The sequence below is a fragment of the Labrus bergylta genome, chromosome 6 (assembly GCF_963930695.1).
Source record: "Labrus bergylta chromosome 6, fLabBer1.1, whole genome shotgun sequence".
Taxonomy (NCBI): Eukaryota; Metazoa; Chordata; class Actinopteri; order Labriformes; family Labridae; genus Labrus; species Labrus bergylta.
Window position 1 is genome coordinate 18358865 of NC_089200.1, and position 21402 is coordinate 18380266.

The following is a 21402-nucleotide window of genomic DNA, read 5'->3' on the forward strand; positions in this document are numbered from 1 at the left end:
GAGTTTACAGAGCATTAGCTAAATTACAAAAAGGGTTCCAGCTCTTTTTCAATGTGATAAATATTTGTTTCTCAACCAAACAACCAATGGATGTTTCATGAATCGAAAAAAATATTTCAATAATTCACTTTCCATGTTTCAGATTTGACTGTTAAAGGTGAATGACCGTTTGAAATTGCAATGTTCATTTTCATTGGGATGAGGGCACAAGGTCTACTATAGGATACGTTTACCCGTTATAAGATAGGAGCTTTATTCAGCCCCACCACACAAAACACAGAATCAAATTTATAAAAAACATGATGAATGTTTGATCCCTCTAACTGTTTGAATAAGAGTTTTGTTTATGATCAGTTATGTGTACAATTAATCCACTGCAAATCATCCATCTAAACATTGTCTGACTCACAGGATACAGGCGGATTGGTGGCCTATTTCAGACTGCATGATAAGTTCTCATAATTTGTGTCGCTGCATGAATCAACAACCTTAAAGCTAAAAACCTTATGCTCAAAATAGTCTCCTTTCTCTACTTGTACACATCATGAAATGTTTTATGTGGCCTTGTTCATGCCAGGCCTTGCCTCATGTAAAAATGGTGCACCAAAAAAAGTTGTCGACCTGAACTGATGGTTTATGAAAGGACTGGAATTCCTCATAAGTGCCACGTGTCTCTGGGAATTTCTCGATTATCATTAGCAGATGTAATTATTTGAAAGATGTTGTTTGTTGATATCTTTGATTGCGATATATAAGGGACTAGGTCGAACTAGTTTTCAGCACTCACCAAGTTTAGAATTTATTAAAATCTGAGGAGTTATGAGAAGATGAAATGGAGGGAAAAGGTGAACAAGTTCTGCAACATATAAGTAGTTGTGAATTTGTTTGATGAAATAAAAGAACATTTATTATGAAACAGTTTAAGGAAAATGTCACTTTTGGACTTCTAACAACTCATCGACTTCTGACTTGTGACGTGGGGCCTTAACTTGACTTGACACTGCCTCTTTGTTAAACAAGCAGAATCCTTTGGCAAGCACTTTTAGTTCTTCCCAATGTGTGGTAGTTTACAAAATGTCAAAAAAAGTACCTAAAACTGCATTAAAGTACATTAGCTTCCCTCAGAACTTCCCTTTAAGAAAAGAAACAATGTTACAGTTTGTTTTTACTGTTATTCCCACCAACCTTCATCTAGATGGAAACATTCAGTCAGTGTTGGACTAATGCAATGAAATAATCTTTTCAAAATGGGTTATTTTATGTTTTATTTATTTAAAAAAAAAGCGTTCTTTCAAAAGTTTCTGTTTAACCCTTCCTTTTTTTTGTAACCTAGCCAAACAGCTGAACACAGGTAACATTTATCATTTACAGAGATTTTTAATAAGAAGTGTTAGTGCTTAATTGCAACAATTCAAGTGCTGCGAATGAGCCAGGGTACATTGCACCTCATAAGCACGTCTTGCGTCTGCGTTCCTAGTTTTTTCCTGAATGGTATGCCATATGACGCCACTTCCACTCTTTGGCAGCGCATCACCCCGCAATCAGTGACTCTAAGAAAGTTACAAAACTGAACCAGAAGTCGAACCAGAGGCAGAGCAGCATCTGGCACTGTCCTTTGTCTGGTCGCTAGACAGATAAAAAAAAAAAAAAACAGTTAGACAAAGACAAACACGGTTGGGCATGACATTTTAGAGACTATAAACCATAAAAACACATTTTGCCAACGTTTTAATGTGAAGATTGTCACTACAATAAATTATTAAAATAATTCCTTTAAAAGTGATTCATTCAAAAGTACTCCATGGACACACCTGCTCTTAGGATATAAACATCTACACAGAGAAACAAAGCGTAACAAATTAAATAAATGTGAAAGTATAGCTGCATAAAAGTCAGCACTTCAGAGGGTCTTGCGTTGACGTACAGGAAAACACCTTTTTTATTTTCAGCTTCCACATACACACATCCTCCCTCCCTCTCTGTGAGCTTCTCTCTCTCTCTTTCCCTCTGCCCCCTCCATATCCTTACCTTTTTTTTGGAAGATGATATGGGGGGACCCAGATGCTGCATTTCACTGGCCAATGGTGAGCAGAGAGGGGCTGGATTGGTGTGCACTCCCAATGCCCCTTCTTTTAAAAACGGCTCAGCTCCTGTCCTCCAACTCAACAACTCAACACTGCTCTGCTCGGACAGCAGCATCACACACCTGAGGGACTGAGGCGCCTGCTTTTTGAGCTCTAAAAGCTCTTTTTTTTTCTTGCATTTTATGTCAATTTGTGTAGAGAATCAGAGAGAGAGAGAGAGACAAATATCATCTATAATTGAAGGTGTGGGACCATGTTGGAATTAAAAAAGGTGGCACTCCTGCTGTCTTTCCTGGCTTCAGTGGCTCTGGGCCAAGGTAAGTGAGACTGAAATTCTTTGTTTCGCCTTCAGAATATATGACACCAGAACATCACAGGGAATGATTTTAAATAATGAGTTTTCGGCTTGGAGTTGCAACAATTTTTCCTCTTGTCATTATTAGTAATCACAAATAAAAGCAGGAGGCCACAGCACATGTGAATAAAGCTGCACAGTTTTTTTTTTTTATGCTGACCACATTTCCCTGAGGATGTCAGAGCAGGAGGACTCTCGAGGAAAAGTCTGGTGGTGAGCTCATATGATAAGAGTGTGTGTATTGTTGTGTGTTATTGTATAGACCACCACAGTAATTCTTAATCTGCGATGTTCAGTCACCAGTGTATTTCAGCACCAGGCTAATCAACAACACGTGGTGATAGAAAAGGAGGTTAAGAGGAGGAGGAGGAGGAGGAGGAGGAGGAGGAGGAAATCTTTACAGGGAAAACTCTTCATTTGGTGCCCATGTGGTCTAGTGTAATGATAGAGAAAACTTTGTTGATCTGTTGACGACAGGATAAGTGCTGTTGGTGACGCTAAGGCTTTGGAGCCACACATCTTTTATGTGTAAAGACAAACTGCAGCACAGTAGCAGCGACAATCAGCAAGCAGAAGGCCTGGTTTTTAGAAAAATGCAGCCATAGTGCGCTGACAAACCAACCAGCATTGATTTGAATTAAGATTTGAATCTCTACATTTTCAATATAATCCACAGTTTATTTTGTCATGAACTATCAGCCACACAAGCGCTGCACAAAATGATACTTTTAAGCTTGAAAATAAAATTCCCCACACCCTATATTTTTCTCCTATCATCCTTTGGAAGTAATCCTCCTGACAGACACAGATAGAATCACTTTTTACAAAGTTGTCCCTTTCTGTCCGCCTTACAGCTGCTCCCGATTAGCAGGAGCTGGCAGTTCATAAAAGCAAACGACAGTAAATACACCTTAATAGTCTCCATATCTTGTCGGATTTGGAGGCCGCAGAATCGTAAATGTCTCGCGCAGGCTCTGTGCCATTTACTGATGAGTTTATCAAAGACTGTTTTATTGGACAAAAAAAAAGGAGGTTAAAGTAGAAAATGGTGATTCAGATTGACTCACGCTGAACTGAAAATTGTGCCACAGCTGCAGCTGAATGCTGACCTTAAAATGGATTGTAAAATTTTATACTCTGGGCTGAGCTCCTTTAGCATTACATCCCCATCTTGCAGTGAGGTGGTGCATTTTTTTGTCCTCATTTCACCCTGAGAGGCAGTGCCAGCGGCCCTTAAAGATATAAACCCTGTCACCTTGGAAACAAGAGCTCGGCTCTTGTGCTCGGCTAAATGAGTGAATGGAATAAAAGAAGTGGTATGGTGCACAGGTAGAATGACTTTACCGTCCCCTGTCAAATTGGCCAGCATGTCACTCTTTCCTTTCTCATTTCTGATGCTAGTCTCAGCCCCTCACTGCTGCCCTATTTGCAACAGTGACGCCTGTATGTCTCCATCCTTCTGTTTGTCTTCATCTGTTCACTTACTATTTCCAACGTGTCTCCCTCAGGTATTTCTTCACACTCCCAGTTTTCCCTTTCCACACCTTTTTCTCGCCGCTCCCTTCCATCAAGTGCGCTCTCTTCGCCTTGTTCTCTGTCACTCTCTCCATACACCTTAGAGCTCACAGATTTACGAGCTGTTTGCCTATTTTGAAGGCGGCAGCTGTTGCCGAACGCTCAATGCAAGTCAGAGGGGAAAAGCTGCGACATTACCAACTCTTACCACAAGTCTGTTTTTCAGTTACTGTATAGTTACTGTATTTAGGCCTGTTTAACCTACTACAGAACTTGAAGTCTTCTCCTCTCTTGGTTTTTTTTGTTGTTGCATGATTACCTGGCAAAGCTAGATGGTGCGTGTGTGTTTGAGCAGCTGGAGGGATACTTCTCCAGATGCTGACCACTGTCTGCTCCAAACACAGAGCTGTCTGGCCAGCTGACATTAATGACTGTGACAGGGATAACTATGGATTAAATGAAAAGGCACAAATTCCCATTAATGAACACCACAAAAATCAAAGAAGATATTTCATTTTCCCCCGTGTATGTATGTGCCCATGTATATGTGGATGTACCAAAATGTAATTTATTGCAGGTCTACACTGCTGCTTTCAATTGGGAATTTCTAGCCCCAAGCTGTGTACCAGTACACAGGTGTAGAAGTTCATCTTAGGACCTCCAGATATTTTTCTTGCTGAAATTCAACGCTGCCCAACTGTGTTTTTAATAGCATCGAGGAGAACATACCAGAGAACACAAAGCCTTTGTAAATCTGTGAATGATGTGGTTTATTTGCATCATTAGTTAATGTCAGAGACCAAATTGTGGACTAAAAGTTTTAATGAACCACAGATGTTAAAGGAATCAGACTTGGATTTTTATTTTTATTAACAAGGAAAATCGGGTTAATGAAAGAGATAGACACAGGAAGAAAAAGCAGACTCACCTGCAGCACACTCTCCAGTGGAGAAACTATAGCCAAACACATAAACAACTTCCATCTGACATGGCAAACAGATAATCACATACACCGGCCGACACACACAAGTAAACACCCATGCATGCACTGCCATCACTGAATTCATGCGTGGAATACCTCTGTCTTTGTTCAATTTAAACAGGACTTCATCAACAAATAGTGCACAGCTTTGTTTTCTTAGGGAGCTTAACTTTGTCCAAAGGTTTACATAACTGTGTGGGGGGCTGGGTGTTTTCACATCTTCCTTGTCTTTTAAGGAACTGGCACATTATTAAATGAATGCAGACATGTCTCTTTGCCAACAAACATCTGCCACATTGTGCTTTAATCTGCCCATTCTGGGTGCAACTTCATAAAGTCGAATATTTCTCCTCCATCATCCTCTCTTCAGCAGCTTTTTATTAGACTCTGTGTAGTCAGAAAACCCCTACCAGGAAACTGAACCTGAGGGATGCCGTCCTTTGTAATGGGGCTGGTGATTATTAATAGTGGACTTGCTTTTGTGTTGCCTAGCTATAAGAAAACCTGCCTGTATGTCAAACGCAAGTACCTTGACGTTTGTTGTAAATCTAAAGATAGTGCTCTAAAATAAGATATTGCAGTTGTCACAACAGACTCAGAGTGGGTTAAGGACGACTAAGGGTGCTTTGTGGGATAAACAATAATCCAGTAGCTATATTTCAAACATGTTATTGACGTAGCCTGGCATTCAGGTGCTTAGGATATGGCTGGAACAGACTCTCTAAACTTCCGCAGATTAAGTTCCTTTATTATATTGGTGCAACGAGAATGTATCTTGTTACCTTGTCCATGGTTTATGAGGGTCACAGTGAGGCTGAAGGAGGTTTATTATAACCAGCACATGGTGGGGGTTCATGTCAAAGGTGGAACTGCATGAGAGAATTGATATGTTCTTATATGCATTTCATTACATTGGCTGTGAAAGGTTTATATAGTTCAAATGTTTGTGTGAGCAAAGCACCAAATCAATCCCACTACTGCCAAACAGTTCTCCAAAAAAACTACAAAAACTGTCCAGCACATACCCAAAATAACATAAACATTCTAGATTCATGGCTTTCTAAGAATCAGAACTCGGACAGGTTGAGGAGGAAGTCATGTGTGGGCATTTTAGAGCAACATTATAGAGGCTGAGTTTGACATAAGAATCAACAAATCAGTGAAACACCACCAGTTTTTCCTTTCTTTGTGGCAGACAGATTTCATCACAACCGTTTAATCATCTTAATCATATGTTGGAAAGAAGAGAAGAAGACCTGTACAAACCTTCACAAAAATCAAAAGACAAACTATGTATTTTTCCCCATGGAGGGATTTAGAGAGGGTTTCTTAACGTGTTTTTGCCGCTAAGAGAACTCACAGATACTGTTGAAAAAATGAGAAAAAGCACGACATGGCAACCTATAGTAGAATACTTTTATTTGAATAGTCCTCCTTATAATTAACCAAGCTTTTAGTCTCGTAACCATACCTTAATCATGTCTCTCTTACTTGCAGATTAACTTCACAATAAATGTTTCCAACAGTTTTTAAAGACACATACAAAGGATCTAGTACACAAACTCATCAGATCTGAAAATGCTTCAATGTGTTGTTCCAAAGAACATGGACCAACACTTTATGTTTATGGTTTAGTTAAGAAGAAAAATGTCCAAAAATCTTGGAAGTCTGTGAAAAATAAAGTTCTAAAGTCTGCAAAGCAAACAACAAAAAGTGCAAACAAAGCATCAGGACAAACAACATAGTTTAATATATAGGAGAGGGTTTCTGAGTTAACTTTTGCAGCTATAAAGTGGAAATCACAAGTTCTGACCTTGCTCTTTTGGCAGGAAAATTGTGTTATTTGCTCTTTGATGAGGTAAATTTCCTCACATACCAGCCATATGAAGCACTACCCCAATAAAATCTTGCAGCTTTTAAAATGAAAGAAAAAGTGTTAACATGCTGGTCAAAAAGCAGAATAAGCTCTGAGTCCGCCGCAGGAATCAGGCCAGTTTCTATCTGCCACAACTGAGGTCACTCCCTCTACAATTGCCTTCTGCTCTAGCTAATCTGAGTTTCCTCTTTTAACTTTTTAAAACCATTAGACACCTCATAAAACTCAAGACTGAGAATCATTCGCTATTTAGCTTTCATTTTACTAACATCTTGAAATGATAATCAGGAGTCAAATGGCTCTGCTGTAAATTCTCTTTGTTTAGGTGTGAATGAGAAAAAAAAGTGTTACGCAATAAAAGCAGGAAAAAAAAATAGCTTCGTAATTTCTTGGAAAGAAATGGTTCCACCTTTGAGGAGGGAAGGTAATTAATTAGCCACAAGTTTGGAAGTGAAAGTTGAATATATTACACACAAAAAAGGTGGTTTGTGTCCAGTCCCCATGTGCTTTCCTTCCAAGTTTAAAAAGAACCTCTCTTGTAGAATCTATTACTAAGTTTTATATCAACACATATTCTGTGAAGTGGCAGACAACTTTTTTTTTAAATGCAACCAGCCACAAAACAGGCTCACAATCCAGTAGACAAAAGAAGAAGAAGGGTGGAAAAACTATTTGATTTACTAAACGAAACCTGAAAGCAGAGCCACATCTGCCCAGCAGATCAGTGTGAAAGCATTTGCTTCTGTTTATCAAGTTATTCCAGTGTATCAGAGAGACAAAGCCTATGTGGAAACCTATCAATGCTTTTCTTTTTTTTTTTTAAGCCAGGGGCACAATAAAGCATTGCAAAGGTCGGACGACTGTCTGTATTTGACCCTAAAACTTATGTAATACATTTTTGGATAGTCTATCTTTGTTCTGTTGAGCTACTGCCCTGCTTTGCTAAATCTATCAAAAAATGTTCAGGGGTTGAAAAGAAATGTGCTGGCATGACAAGAAAGACTTGAAGTGAGCCGTAAAACCAGTGAGGACAGGGATTGATACTGGCCTTGTGCTGGGACTCTCTCCTCGTAAAATCAGCAGCATCTCTCTGAAAGTGCTAAGTGTGTGCACGTATAATGCACACAGACAGACAGACAGACACACGCTCGACGCACACGCGCAAACACACACACACACACACACACACATACGCTTGCATAAGATTATTTTTGTTTCTTTTATGCTCCGTGACATTTGTGTTTTCCGTGCAGCCTAAGTGACACTCAAAGATGAAATGTCAACTAAACAAGTGACGCTTTTGAAAACATAAAAAATTTGTTCTGTTGGAAAGTGAATCATTAGTCTTCAAAGCAGAGGGGAAAACAGGACATGGAGCCAAATTTACAATGAATGCTGGGTTGAATTATTTCTCTAATAAGTGCTTTCATGGTATGATCAAACATGCAAAAAATGATGATGATGATGTAAGAATGACTCAGTGATTAAGGCATGCTGTATGTGCGTACATTATAGTCATGTCATTAATCCATAAGAAAACTGCAAAAAAAATGTGTGTATGAAAGCATTTGTTCCTGTGTGTACACACTGTTGATGTGTATGTGCTCTGTCAAAAGGTGATGGAGCAGATTACATGACGCTGTCTGGCTCAGCTGTGGGCTAACAGATGACTTGGCATGCACTGATTTGTCACAGCTGGAGCTTGATTAGCATCCTCAGTGGCGGCAGCTTGTTGATAGATCAGGAGAAGAAGGGAGGACAGGGGGAGGACAAGCAGGGAGGAGGGTTAAGAAATGAGCTGAGGGATGAAGATATATGACAAAGAGCATTTGGGGGAGATGGATGAATGGAGAGGATGTTCCGTTGTTTGGAATAAGAACGAGGTGTTGCCGCCAAGTAGGAGATGGAGCAGTGACAAAATCTACAAAAAGACAAAGGGTAAAGGAGCAGATAGAGAAGTAAAGGGAAGAACAAGGAGAGAGAATGAGTGGCCTGTGGCTTAGATGAATAATGTTAAAAATATAGGGAATAAAAAATGCATGCAGGTAAACACATTTGCCAGCCCTTGCCTAACACTGAAGATATACTAGAGCCTTGTACAAAAAAAAACCTTGGACATAAAACAGTCTTTATCAATAAATAAGAGAGCGTTATCACCTCAATATTCCGTGTAAGAATGCAGTTAATGCTGTAGTCCTGGTCCAAGTCATCAGTGCTCGGGTCCAAGTCGAGTCACGAGTCAGGAAATCCTCAAAAATCAACAACTGAAAGTCTTGTCGTAGCGGCTGCCGTTACAGACATGACATGTTTAGCCTTGCCGTGGAAACACAAGATGTTACATCAAAACCGCTGCAGAAGGAAGCACGAACTGCTAATGAAAGCTGCTGTACTACTGCTGTATGTGCTGCTGTGATAAAGTAATGTAAATTATACGTGGATACATTAGCTCGTCAGTCAACATTATTCACTTCCTTAGGGCTGGTTCGTTCTTTGATCTTGACTTTGGTCAGCTCGAAGTTCATTTTCATCGGGGGTGGAGTAGCAGAGAGAATGACTCCCATGATCCCCCGCCAACCTTGATGTCATGTTTTGTTATTGTTGTGATTGAGAACCCCTTTGGCAGCAGTATTGACATACTGTTCATCGAAGAGGAAATAAGAAGAGAAATGCAGAGATCAAAAGATAAAAGCTGGATTTAATTTGCAACAAAAAAAACAAATATTTGTGAATTTCTTGTTTTTAATTACCAAAAAATGAAAATGCAAACTCCTGCGGGCTGTTTAAATAGCACAAACACATTGATCAGATTTCAGTGATGAAATGTTGCCTCCTTTTCTTTTAAGAGTCATCAAAATAACTTTTCAATAAGATGCCAAAAAGACATGAATATTAACATCATACACAAATGGAAGTTTTTTTTTTTTTGTTTTTTTTTCCACAACCTGTGGATTTGAATGGACTACCCCTGCTCTCTCTCACTCACAGCAACTGTATCTTCTTAAAGCTCTGTACTTTTGGATTCTAATCTATGTTCTTTAAAATATGTCTTTAAAAGTTTAAAACAGACGACTTTAGTGACTGATGATTTCTTTATAATCATATGTTTTTCTCTTTTTTTCTGTAGGATTTGCGAGAACCAGGAGTCAGTCAGACAGAAACAGAAGAGCAGCCATCAACGCCTTCACCGACACGCAGTCAACAGGTACTGAATCCATCAGCAGTGAGATTCAGAGCTGGCTTTGTTGCAAGGGCTTTATAACTGAAAAATGAAAGCTCAAGTGGAAGTTCAGAGGGAGAGATGTGTGGCAGAGAAGCACTGATTAAGATAAAGAGATGGGGGTATACTTGTGATTCAAGCACAACAGGATATTGAATATTAAAGCTTGATCTGCTTATTTGTCCCACTTATCGACATTGTTAGCTGTTGGAGTTTAAGCAGGATTAGTGAGGCACAACGTATGGTGACATTAAGGCACTTACAACCCATACTGTCCGAATGCAATAATATGCATTTCTCACCATTTCCACAATTGGTGAGGCATTTAAAAAAGCTATAAACACAGCCATGATACTCATACTTTGTGATACATGGTGACTAAACATCGAGATTTTATCACAACACCACAAAGCAGTTTCAAATAATCAGCATCCTGTGTGTTCTGATTTCTTGTTGCTGCGGCACAAAATTGAGAAAACCAACAAAAGATAACACTGTTTGTGTATGTGTATGGGTTGTTATCTAGAGTCCATTTATTACTTTCTCAACCAAGAATTGAATCAGTGTGTCCTTTTGTTTTTAATATCTCAAATTTCTCCTGAGGATATGCTCAGATTTCAAAACATGCAGCACACTAAAAATCTAGACAATATGTCTCATCAGTCAAGCTTGGAGGCCTGGAAAAAAACTGGACATTGCAGCGCTCCCTGGGGTGTATGAAGTCAGATTTAAATGGTGGTAGCAGACCTCGTTTTAAAGTTTGTAACCCATCCCAGCAGTTTTCCTGTCTCTTGCTTTTTCTTGGTACTGACCCATGTCTTCCCCCCGTGTAAAACCAGCTACAGCACGCCCAGCCCCCCCAACTCCCCTACTTTATCTCTTGATCAAAAGCTCAATTGTTTTCTTTCTGTTTGACTTTTTCTCTATCATTGTAACCCACCATTCTTCTCCCCTCGATGTTCTTCCAGGCGTGACAGAGTGGACGTCTTGGTTCAACATCGACCATCCAGGAGGGAATGGAGATTATGAGCGCTTGGAGGCCATTCGTTTCTACTACAGGGAAAGGGTCTGTTCCCGGCCCATAGCCATGGAGGCTCGGACCACAGACTGGGTGGCAGCTGCAGACACGGGAGAAGTGGTCCACTCTAGTCTGGAGAAGGGCTTCTGGTGCATCAACAAAGAACAGCCTCAGGGCCGCATCTGCTCCAACTATCATGTCCGCTTTCAGTGTCCCCCAGGTAGCTCGTCTGACAGCAAGTCAGGACTGTACAAGCTGTTACTTCATAAATATAAACATTCGATCACATGAATGAAAACATGCTAACACGTGCAAGTGAACACTGGATACATACAGTACATGTTATATGATGTGCTTTCTGTTAACATCACATGATGCCTGCGCCGCTCAGGATATCACACTCTGTCCTTCAATGTGTGTGTTTAGTGCAGAGTTACTGGACCGACTGGAGCGAGTGGGGTCCCTGTTCAACATCCGTCTGTGAGGATGTAGGCATCCAGGTCCGCCAGAGGAAATGTGTCAACACCCAGCCAATGCCTCTCCTGCTGGTGCCAGCATGTCAGGGGCATCATTCAGAAAGGAGGGAGTGCTCAAACCCTCCCTGTACAGGTGAAATTTACTCATATAGTTACACAATGTCATGTAATGTGAAAGAACAACCGGTTGGTGGGCATGTGAGCAATCCATACCCACAGAAACCAATGGGATACTTCCATTGCAAATTGTTGTCTGCTAACTTGAAAACACTGCGTTTAAGGCCAACCATTTGGATCAAATTGTTCATTTGTTACAGTTGAGGTTTTTCCATTAAAAACTGAAGTTAATCAGGAAGCTATCCTCCAGTAAAGAACGTCGGTAAAACAAAACCTTGTAATGGTAATTGCGACCGTACCTGATTACACTAATTGCAATCATAATTCTTCCAAATCCAGCTGTTTAATCAGCTTTCCACTTTGTTTGCCTGATATACTATTATAATCCCCATTTAGTCACAGTCGGTGAACTGTTTCTACCGTTTAAATGACATGCATACTCACATTATTCTTGTTTCTCTGTGTGAACAGCCAAGTGGAGTCCGTGGGGTAGGTGGGGAACGTGTTCAGTGACCTGCGGAGGAGGTCGCAGGATACGGAGGAGGACCTGTGTGAGAGACTCGGCGCCAGTTCATTGTGCTGGACGGCCTGTTGAAATACAGAAATGTGGGAAGGGTCAATGCCCAGGTATGCTGGTTTTGTGCTGTAAATGTTGTACTATCTCTGTTTTAACACTGTTTTAAAATTTCTGTCTTTCTCCCTAAAGCCAAATGTCAGATTGTATGCACCGAGGGCCGGCCCAGTGAGGACTGCAGCAGGTGTGTGTGTGAAGGCCATGTGCTGCATGGAGAGGTCCACACTGTGACTAATGTCCCTGTGGTAGGAGCATGGGTGGCTCTGGCCAACCAGCCTAAGGTGATCCGAGCGCGAACAGATGCCAAAGGTCGGTTCAGGCTTCCAGGAGTCTGCTCCTCCAGCTCTACCTTGATCTCCATCCGGAAAGAGAAGTTCGCCCCAATCACTGTGTCCACCTCCAGTAACACCACAGGGTTGTCTTGGGTACATGCTGTCCTCAAGTCTGCTGGTGAGTGCTAAAAACATCAGCCGTAAATCTTCCAGTAAAAAACAGGAGATTGATAAAACTACAACATAAACAGTCTGGTCTATTGTAAGAATTCCCACTGTCTGGAGCACTGTTGCATAGGGACCAAATAAAACCAAAACTTTACACAGCTTTACAGTAACTCTCACTACAATCATATTTCATAAGCCCTGAGACCAATGTGAGGATAAAGAGAAATGTTTGACTTATTTTTATGAGGTTCTAAAAACTATGCAACAACCATTAACATTACTCAGAGTAAAGACTTCAGAGTTTGCTCCTTTTTGCTTTCCACAGAGAAGCCGTACATTGTGAAGCACCCTGAGGACAAAGTACGTTATGAAGGAGCGCGGGTGCTGTTTTGCTGCAAGGCAACTGGATCACCAATACCTGACAAATACTACTGGTGAGATGAATGATAATGCTGGCACATTATCAAGAACACGTTAACACAAAAAAACAGCTAGCATCAATGTTCACTTTAACATTTTTCCATTTTAGGGTCTAGAAATTCAAATTTCACTTGCAGTATAAGATAATATAGGCATTTTTTATTTTATAATGTACATTTTAATGTAGCCTATATGTATATCTCTATAAGTATTAACAAAACACTTGATGTTTATTTTCTATGGCTCTGTGACTACTTTCAAGGTTCCACAATGGGACTTTGCTGGACAGGAAGGTGTACAAGTATGAAGAGGACCTTGTACTGCGTGACCTGAAGCTGGAGCAATCGGGACAGTACTACTGCAAAACCAGCAGCCCTGCAGGCAGCATCAAGTCCTCTCCAGCCCTCCTTACTGTGATTGGTATGTATAGTATTGGAGCTGGAGCTTGAAATAACCCTGTAACTTAGATTCTACCATTAGCTTAAGGTTTTACAGGAGGGAGCCAATCCCAGTTGACATTGGCCAGGTACGGGGTAAATCTTGGACATGTTTGTCACATGATTAAAAATGCTATTTGTGGAGCAATATTAATAACATTGATATACTTGAGAGTCGATTTTTTTTACACTTAGAAGCAGTAAGGCATTAAACCCTTAGACAGTGTTCTTGATCATTATTTACCAAATAAACTTATATAGCAAATGACAGGAAAGTGTTGAACTCCAAGTGTTGAAGAGCGAAAAAAAATGTGTTCTGGTGCCGAAAGTTTGTTCTCACAGTCATGAAGACAGACAAAAAAACTCCCTTCTTGTCAATGTCACAGTGATGTAATGTAAACTGTAATTCATCATCGTCAGCCTGTAGAGAAACTAATTCACAGTGATTATATTGAGTGGTACACAGGGATTATTTTTGAGAATGGCTGCAATCCCACTTCATTTGACAATGACGTATTAAGTCAAAGTTCTACACAGGCTTAAGCAAAACCACTGACAAAAAGCAAACAACCGCAATTCATTTGACTGAATAAAGAGCTGCTGCCTCTGACATTGAATACACACTTTACAAGGAATGTCAGCACTAAGCTCAAACTAAGTCATCCATGAGACATGGCCCTGCATTTAAATGATTCAAATCAAAACCACAGTGTCCTACATCTGAGGGAGAGAGAAATCCAGTAAAGAGGCTGTCATTAGGGGCGAAAAAACATTGCCTTAGAAAAAAATCGGAAAATAAAAATATATCAGGGCTGACATAATGTGGCTGCACTTGGAGCAGTACGTTTTTATTATGTTTACATTGGTTAAAGTTTCAACCAAACTGGGATTCTTTATTGTCTAAGATGGCTCTGGACACTGTAAAACCTCAGACCCCGATTTATCCACCCAGATGAAATCCAAGTTTGTCAATAAATCCTGTTTTTTCTCTCCCTCAGTCATAAAACTATGCTTTCCACATCCGTGTGGGAGGGCTACACATTGCTAATATCCTTCAAGAGCTTGTTTGCCAAGAAACATATTAACAAACAGGGTATTCATGGAAGATCACTAAAGCAATCTATCTCAAGTTTCTAACCAATCCCAGGACTCCGAAAGTAATTATTGCAGGAGACATTGTGTGTGCATTTCAACACCTGAGACTAAGAGCAGGATGAAAAAAAGGCTGTAATGCTTTAACTAAAAACAGTTTCTTCTTACATTCGTCAATATACAAAAAAAATATAATATATAATATATATTATAATGTTTACCACAATTTATGTGGGTGACAAATGGAAACATATTTTATAATCAAGGGAAACTTAAAAACATATTGCCATCCTATTCCACTCATTCATTGATTTACAATTACCTAGTACCACACAATCTTAAAATAAAAATGTAAAACATTGGACTTGCTTTCATATAAAGATAGGTTTTGTAAGAGAAAGTATTACTCAGCAGACCAGTCTTCAACATGGCTAGTCTGTGCTCATCTTTTAAAACCAAGGCAAGGACAAAATTAATCTTAATAGCTAACTGCCCAATATTTTGTGCACTCGGCACATTTTTTATGTTTTTATACAAGAATACTAATTCATCCTTTCTATGTGGCCTATCAACACTAGCTTAATGTAATATCTCATTTTATCCACAGCTAAAGGAACACCAGCATGTAATTCAACCCCTGAGACGCACTTTGTCAGACTGCCGCCAGACTGTGTTCAACCTGGGATTGACTCCATGTTCTACAACGCTGGCCGCTGCCCTCACAACAAATGTGCTGGCTCCCTAGACTTTGATATGCGCTGCAGAGATGGAGATGGGTTCTGCTGTGGGGTCCAAAGTATGGAAAGTCGTACAATTGACTGTGGGAGCTACAGCCTCCCTATCCGGGCTGTGACCCAATGCACCTGTCAGAAGTGTTTGCAGCCAACTGTTCTGGTTCGTGGCAGAGTGGTCACAGCTGACAATAATGAACCTCTGCGTTTTGGCCATATCTACATTGGTAAAGACAGGGTTGGCACTACTGGATACCAAGGAAGTTTCACCTTAAAAATTACTCCTGACACACAGCGATTAGTGGTGAACTTTGTTGACCCCACTGAAAAGTTTCTTGACACCCCTAAGGTGTTCATCTTTGATAGGAAAGGTGGTTCCATCTACCATGATGTAAAGGTAATGAGAAAGCAGACACCAATTGATATTAATGCAGGTGAGACCAACTCTATTTCCCTTGGTGAAATGATAGGGGAAGATCCCATTGGTCAATTGGTAATTCCTCCAAACTCTTTCCACAAGGACAATGGGGAAATATATGAGGGAACTGTGAAAGCCAGCGTCACATTCATTGACCCAAGAAATATCACTACTGCCGCTGCAGCCCCTGGTGATCTTAACTTTGTGGATAACGAGGGTGACATGCTTCCTTTGAGGACCTATGGCATGTTTTCTGTGGATTTCAGAGACGAGACCAACAAAGACGTTCTTGGAGCCGGAGCTGTTCAAGTCCTTCTTGACACACAGCATGTCAAAATGCAAGAGCACATTCCCAAAATGAAGCTGTGGTCTCTAAACCCAGACACAGGAGTCTGGGAAGAGGAGAGCGACTTCTCCTACACCACAACTACTGGTGGCCACGGACGGAGCAAACGAGAGGAGCGCACATTTCTTATAGGCAACATGGAGATCAGAGAACGTCGGCTTTTTAATTTAGATGTGCCTGAAAACAGACGTTGTTATGTTAAAGTCCGTGCCTACATGAGTGACAAGTTCCTATCTAGTGAACAGCTAGAGGGTGTTGTGATAAGTTTAATAAACTTGGAACCAAAACCAGGTTATTCCTCCAATCCTAGGGCATGGGGACGCTTTGACAGTGTCATAACTGGACCCAACGGAGCCTGTTTACCAGCTTTTTGTGATGCCCAAAGGCCTGATGCTTACACAGCTTATGTTACAGCAATGATGGGTGGAGAAGAACTGGAGGCAGCTCCTTCCTCCCCCAAGATGAATCCAAATATCATTGGAGTTTCTCAGCCATATCTCGATAAAATAGACTACCAGCGCTCCGACCATGATGATCCAGCTCTGAAGAAAACGGCCTTCAGAATCAACTTGGCAAAGCCTAATCAAAATAATCTAGATGAAACCAATGGGCCAATATATCCTTATCAGAGCTCAATAGCTTGTGAGAATGCTCCTGTTGATGCAAATCACTTCAGATTCTTCAGAGTTGAAAAGGACAAGTATGAATACAATGTTGTTCCTTTTGAGGAGAATGATTTAACAACCTGGACAGGGGACTACCTCTCCTGGTGGCCTAATCCCCAGGAGTTTAGAGCTTGCTTCATTAAGGTCAGGATTCAAGGACAGAAGGAAGTGATGGTCAGGTCAAAGAATCTTGGAGGAACACACAAGGAAACAACAGGCAAACTTTATGGCATAAGAGACATTCGCAGTACCAGGGACATGCGAGAAGCCAACACCTCAGCAGCCTGTGTGGAGTTCAAATGCAGCGGCATGTTGTTTGATCAAGCTGAGGTTGACAGATCCCTAATATCAGTCCTTCCACAGGGGAACTGTCGCAAGATAGGCACCAACAACCTCCTACAAGAGTATCTCATCAAACATCCACCAGTAGCTCAAAACAATGAATCCAATGCATTCACGATGCTAGCCCCTGTTGATCCTTTAGGACACAACTATGGCATCTACACAGTCACAGACCAGAATCCTAGGTTGGCCAAGGAAATTGCTATAGGCCGTTGCTTTGATGGAACATCAGATGGTTTCTCCAGAGAGATGAAGTCAGATTCTGGAGTGGCATTGACGTTCAGCTGCCCAGAGAGGAAAATTAACAGAGAAAGCCTTTTCCAACGTCTGCAAACCAACCCAGGTCAGACACTATCTCAGATGGCAAGGGACATGCGAGAATCTGAGGGTCTGCAGGTGCAGAGATCATCCACCCGGGTGGTGGCCTATCCTTCAGAGCAGCGGACCGGGAGTCGCAGAGTTAGCTCTACAACAAGGAGAAGAGTGTCTATGCGCACACAACAACGCCAATAGATGTGTCAGCAAGTAGGCTAAGATGATATAATGGATGGTTCATTGCATTGATGGAATTATTCAAGGATTCTATGCTATACAATTCTAGGACTTTAGTAAAGACTGTTCTGATGGCATCATGTTGAAGAAGTAAAAGTTTCCCATTAGTTGAGGAGTGTGAACTCCCTCCTGACTATGGAAACAAAAAAAACAAGGAAGACAGCATTTCAGCAAAATCAATGAATTGAAGAGATTCATTAGACTTTTATTTACTTGAAGGGTTTGGTATATCAATTTTCTCCCTCCCTCCTATTTTTTAAGAAATGCAATGACTGGCATTCATTTGATTAGCTGTGGTCACATTTTTTTGAGAAATATACTTTATTGATGTTGAGAATGGAAGTTTAATAGTTTTAATTCTGTGGCATTCCACTGTGGGTGTTTTGCTGACGTCTCTCTACACTTGGATAGAAATCAAACCTCCTTAAACTATAAATATTACGCTAGTCCCACAAAGAAATCATAATTGGCCGTTGCTTTCCACTGAACTTCTACGCAACATCAAAAAAGGAATCAACTTGAAATCCTTGTTGCAAGTACAGTGGACACTGAGCCCTTTTACAAACTGGGAAACTCTCTCAACCTATTAACCTCTCTCCTGGGTATGCCACAAAGGGAACAGAGGATGTTTTCAGTCACGCTTGTTAAAATGTTTTTTAAGCATGCCCTATTGCCAACTGTGAGTCAGCCACATGTCCTTCCACACCTACTTAAAAGTACAAGATCCAAACCTTTGCTTAGACAAGAATAGATTCTCATTGCTAAGAACTGGTTGTTTAAAATGAGAAAATTTGAGCGTACATAAGGTAGGACTTTGTCAACTGCACATTCCACATTAGCATCACGAAACAAAATGTTACTCAAAATGACATTTTTCTGAATATTTTTCTTTCACAGAAGCCATTACAAAGACTCAGACTTAGTGTCTGAATTAACCTTTTTGTATTATTGGGTAATATTTTGGGGTAATATTGTGAGCGGTCATAAGTGCAATAACTATGTAATTTAACTTAACAATTCTTAATGAAGCCTTGAAGACAAATTCAAAGTACATAGTAAGTGCTTCTGTTCATTTGAGCAAGAACTCCTTCAGTAAGCGTAGCTGAAAGTTTGGTCAAGGTGTTTGTACAAGATCTTGAATGAGACTTGTTTTGAGTTATTTTAAGCAAATAATTTAACAGCTCTGTAATCATTTTTCAATTCTCTTAACTGCATAGACTCTATAAACCTCTTTGTATATTGCTGCATGACTGTGTTGATTTTACAAATTGTACACCATAGCAATCTTTTCAACTCCAGAGAGCAATTGTAGGAAGAAGCTTCCATTGCTGATAAAAGCACCAAACTTGTTAATCTGCTAAACAGGAACTTGCAGGCCCATGGGAGAAGCCTTTCAAGCTAAGGTCATCCAAAGCCAAATGAAGGAGAAGGAACTATGCTGGGAAGTAAATATAAGCCTTCTATTGATAGGAAAGTAAATTTCATTTTCTCTTGAGTAGTCATACATTATACCCTAACTTCAACAAACTGCAATACATTTTTATTTTGACGATACAAAGTTAGTAAATAACCATACTGGGCCCAAAGGTATTATGGTTGAACAGATACACTTCCAAATTGGCATCCAGTCATTTATGAAGTTAACTCTAGACGTGTTTTTTCCAACATTTTCAATCCTAATGGACAAAAGATTTATTGTTTGTGAGCTCAAAATAGTGTGATGTTTATGTATAAATTAAAACCAGATATTTATAAAGCGACATTCATAATTGTACCCACTTCAAACAACAATCTCTTTCCAAAACGCACTTGGAGAGGCAAACTCCTGAAAACACTTGAAATAAAGTAATATGGTTTGACATCACATTGAACCTTCACTATTACCACCGAACTCTCCAATCACAGGCCTGTAGACAATTAGCAACAGATTAGTCCGGATCTCCAGATGAAAACAAACATAACCCTGCAGCAGATGTAGCATCCACCCGATAAAAAAAGACGATGATTGAATCCAGGTGTGGGAAGAGATAAGTCCTATAAAAATGCAATGGTGTGTGAGGTCAGCTGAGGAGGACCGACAGCTGTAGAGCAACTGGAGGAAATGTTAGACCAAAGACTTCAAGAGGCCGAGCAGGGGAGGGGATTATCCAGTGATGGATTTAATCATTTTTGGGGTACAGTGGAAAAAAGGAAGGGAAAATATTAGTGGTCTTTGGCCTAACAGTCAATCACTTAGAAAACATCAGGCTTCAAAAGTGGTTGCACATGGAAGAATGCAGGTTTTAGAGGAGAATGCTTTGACAGGAGAATTGGCTTATTCATAAGGAGAAGCCTTCAGAGGGGTTTGAAGGACAAGGTCACAATAATAGGCTGAGTAAACCATTATGTAAGGTTCAGCATGGGAAAGTAAGCTGGGATCTTTAACAGTTTCTCTGTCTTCTTGGGAAACTTCAAAGCAGATTAAACATCCTTTGCAATGTTTGGTTTAATCATTAATGAAAAGAATCAAATATAGTTTAAGCCTGAATTCAACACATAAAACACATAGCAAAGTCTCTTTTGTTTTAATATCGGTAAGAATATCAGTTGGGCTAGCCACTGACATAGCCCCTGTGAGGAACTTTCGGTTTGCGGTACCTCTCTGCTGATTTTGTCTTGTACATGTGCAAAAATGTTGTTTTTTTTTCATTAAAAAAATCTTATACTACTTTCTTTCAACAGTCAAATGTATTACTCATTTCAATTCTTTGTTTGAAGTCAAATGTAACCAAAGGTGTTTTCTACAGCATGCTGATAATCTCTTTGTCTGATACCTACACCGCAGCTACAGCAGTTTCACACATTAAAAACAAACCGACATCGGATTCAGCCTGTTAGCTTGGCTAAGCATAAAGACTGGAAACAGGGGAAATAACTTGTCAGGGTCCTCTGTAAACCCTGCAAGTAGAGAATGACATGGTGCTATTCTTCAGTGAAGATCACAGACTGTATAAAACATGGACGTCACCCACTGGTTTCGTAAGAGGGGTTTAAAGCCAATAATGATGGTCACCATATTGGAAATGCTGTCTCCACCTTACTTTCAATCAACCTAGAAACATGCAAAGAGTTGGAGGTTAGGTGAGCCTTAAGCCTCCCGGCAAACGGCTATAATGCACCTACCTGTCTGCCAAATCAGCCACACCCTTATCATGCAAGTTATTGCATAACTCTCAGCTTTAATTAATTCAAAACCGATAAGTCATCTAATTTGATTTTACCCCCATACGGTTTTCTCAAATAGAGATATTATCTATAAAAACTAAATGTGTTTATTGAACCAGGATGTAAACATGTTTAACATAGGTGCTAATGGAGCTTCCTGGGGTGTGCAGCCCTCCTCAAGTAGACACTCAAGGAACTGCAGCTTTCTTGCAGTTTTGCAGTTCTGCATTGGCTTTATTTTGGAACACTGGAGGTTTCCAAGTCAAGAAAATAATCTTTGCCAAACCATTTTGACACATTCCCCAAATAAAACCTCAACATGTCATTTTCAGATGTATTTAAAATAGCATTGCATACCTGTTTTTACTGTATAATGTAGCTTCATAACTATCACAAAGATGAGTGTTATCAATCTTAATTTGTTACATTTTCATTTACCAAAATATTGAACTACTCTTTTATTGAAAGAAATATACTGTTATGGTTTTAGCACTGCTGAGCTTCCAGTGAACGTTGGGGAGTGCATAAAATCCTAACTGAC

The 21402-nt window shown here is 40.2% G+C and overlaps 1 protein-coding gene across 2 annotated transcripts; it reads left to right on the forward strand.

The window, feature by feature from the left end:
* Positions 1-1625: 1625 nt before the first annotated feature.
* cilp2 (cartilage intermediate layer protein 2) lies at positions 1626-20369 on the forward strand. 2 transcript variants are annotated; one of them, XM_020632177.2, is made up of 9 exons: positions 1626-2401; positions 9937-10014; positions 10998-11267; positions 11474-11656; positions 12112-12267; positions 12347-12664; positions 12980-13088; positions 13337-13494; positions 15211-20369. In XM_020632177.2, exons 1-9 carry the CDS (start codon positions 2338-2340, stop codon positions 17616-17618), a joined length of 3744 nt encoding a protein of 1247 aa, XP_020487833.1. In that variant the 5' UTR covers positions 1626-2337; the 3' UTR covers positions 17619-20369. The 2 variants fall into 2 exon arrangements, with proteins under 2 accessions (XP_020487833.1, XP_065811979.1); XM_065955907.1 differs by lacking the exon at positions 1626-2401 and having other exon boundaries at positions 5776-11267.
* Positions 20370-21402: the final 1033 nt, after the last annotated feature.

Excerpts from the sequence above, each read along its gene's own strand:
- cilp2 (XM_065955907.1), top strand. The coding sequence starts at position 10,844 with ATGTCTTCCCCCCGTGTAAAACCAGCTACAGCACGCCCAGCCCCCCCA. Across the intron at positions 11,268-11,473 it reads CCGCTTTCAGTGTCCCCCAG|TGCAGAGTTACTGGACCGAC; the intron begins GTAGCTCGTCTG and ends GTGTGTGTTTAG. Across the intron at positions 12,665-12,979 it reads TGCTGTCCTCAAGTCTGCTG|AGAAGCCGTACATTGTGAAG; the intron begins GTGAGTGCTAAA and ends TGCTTTCCACAG.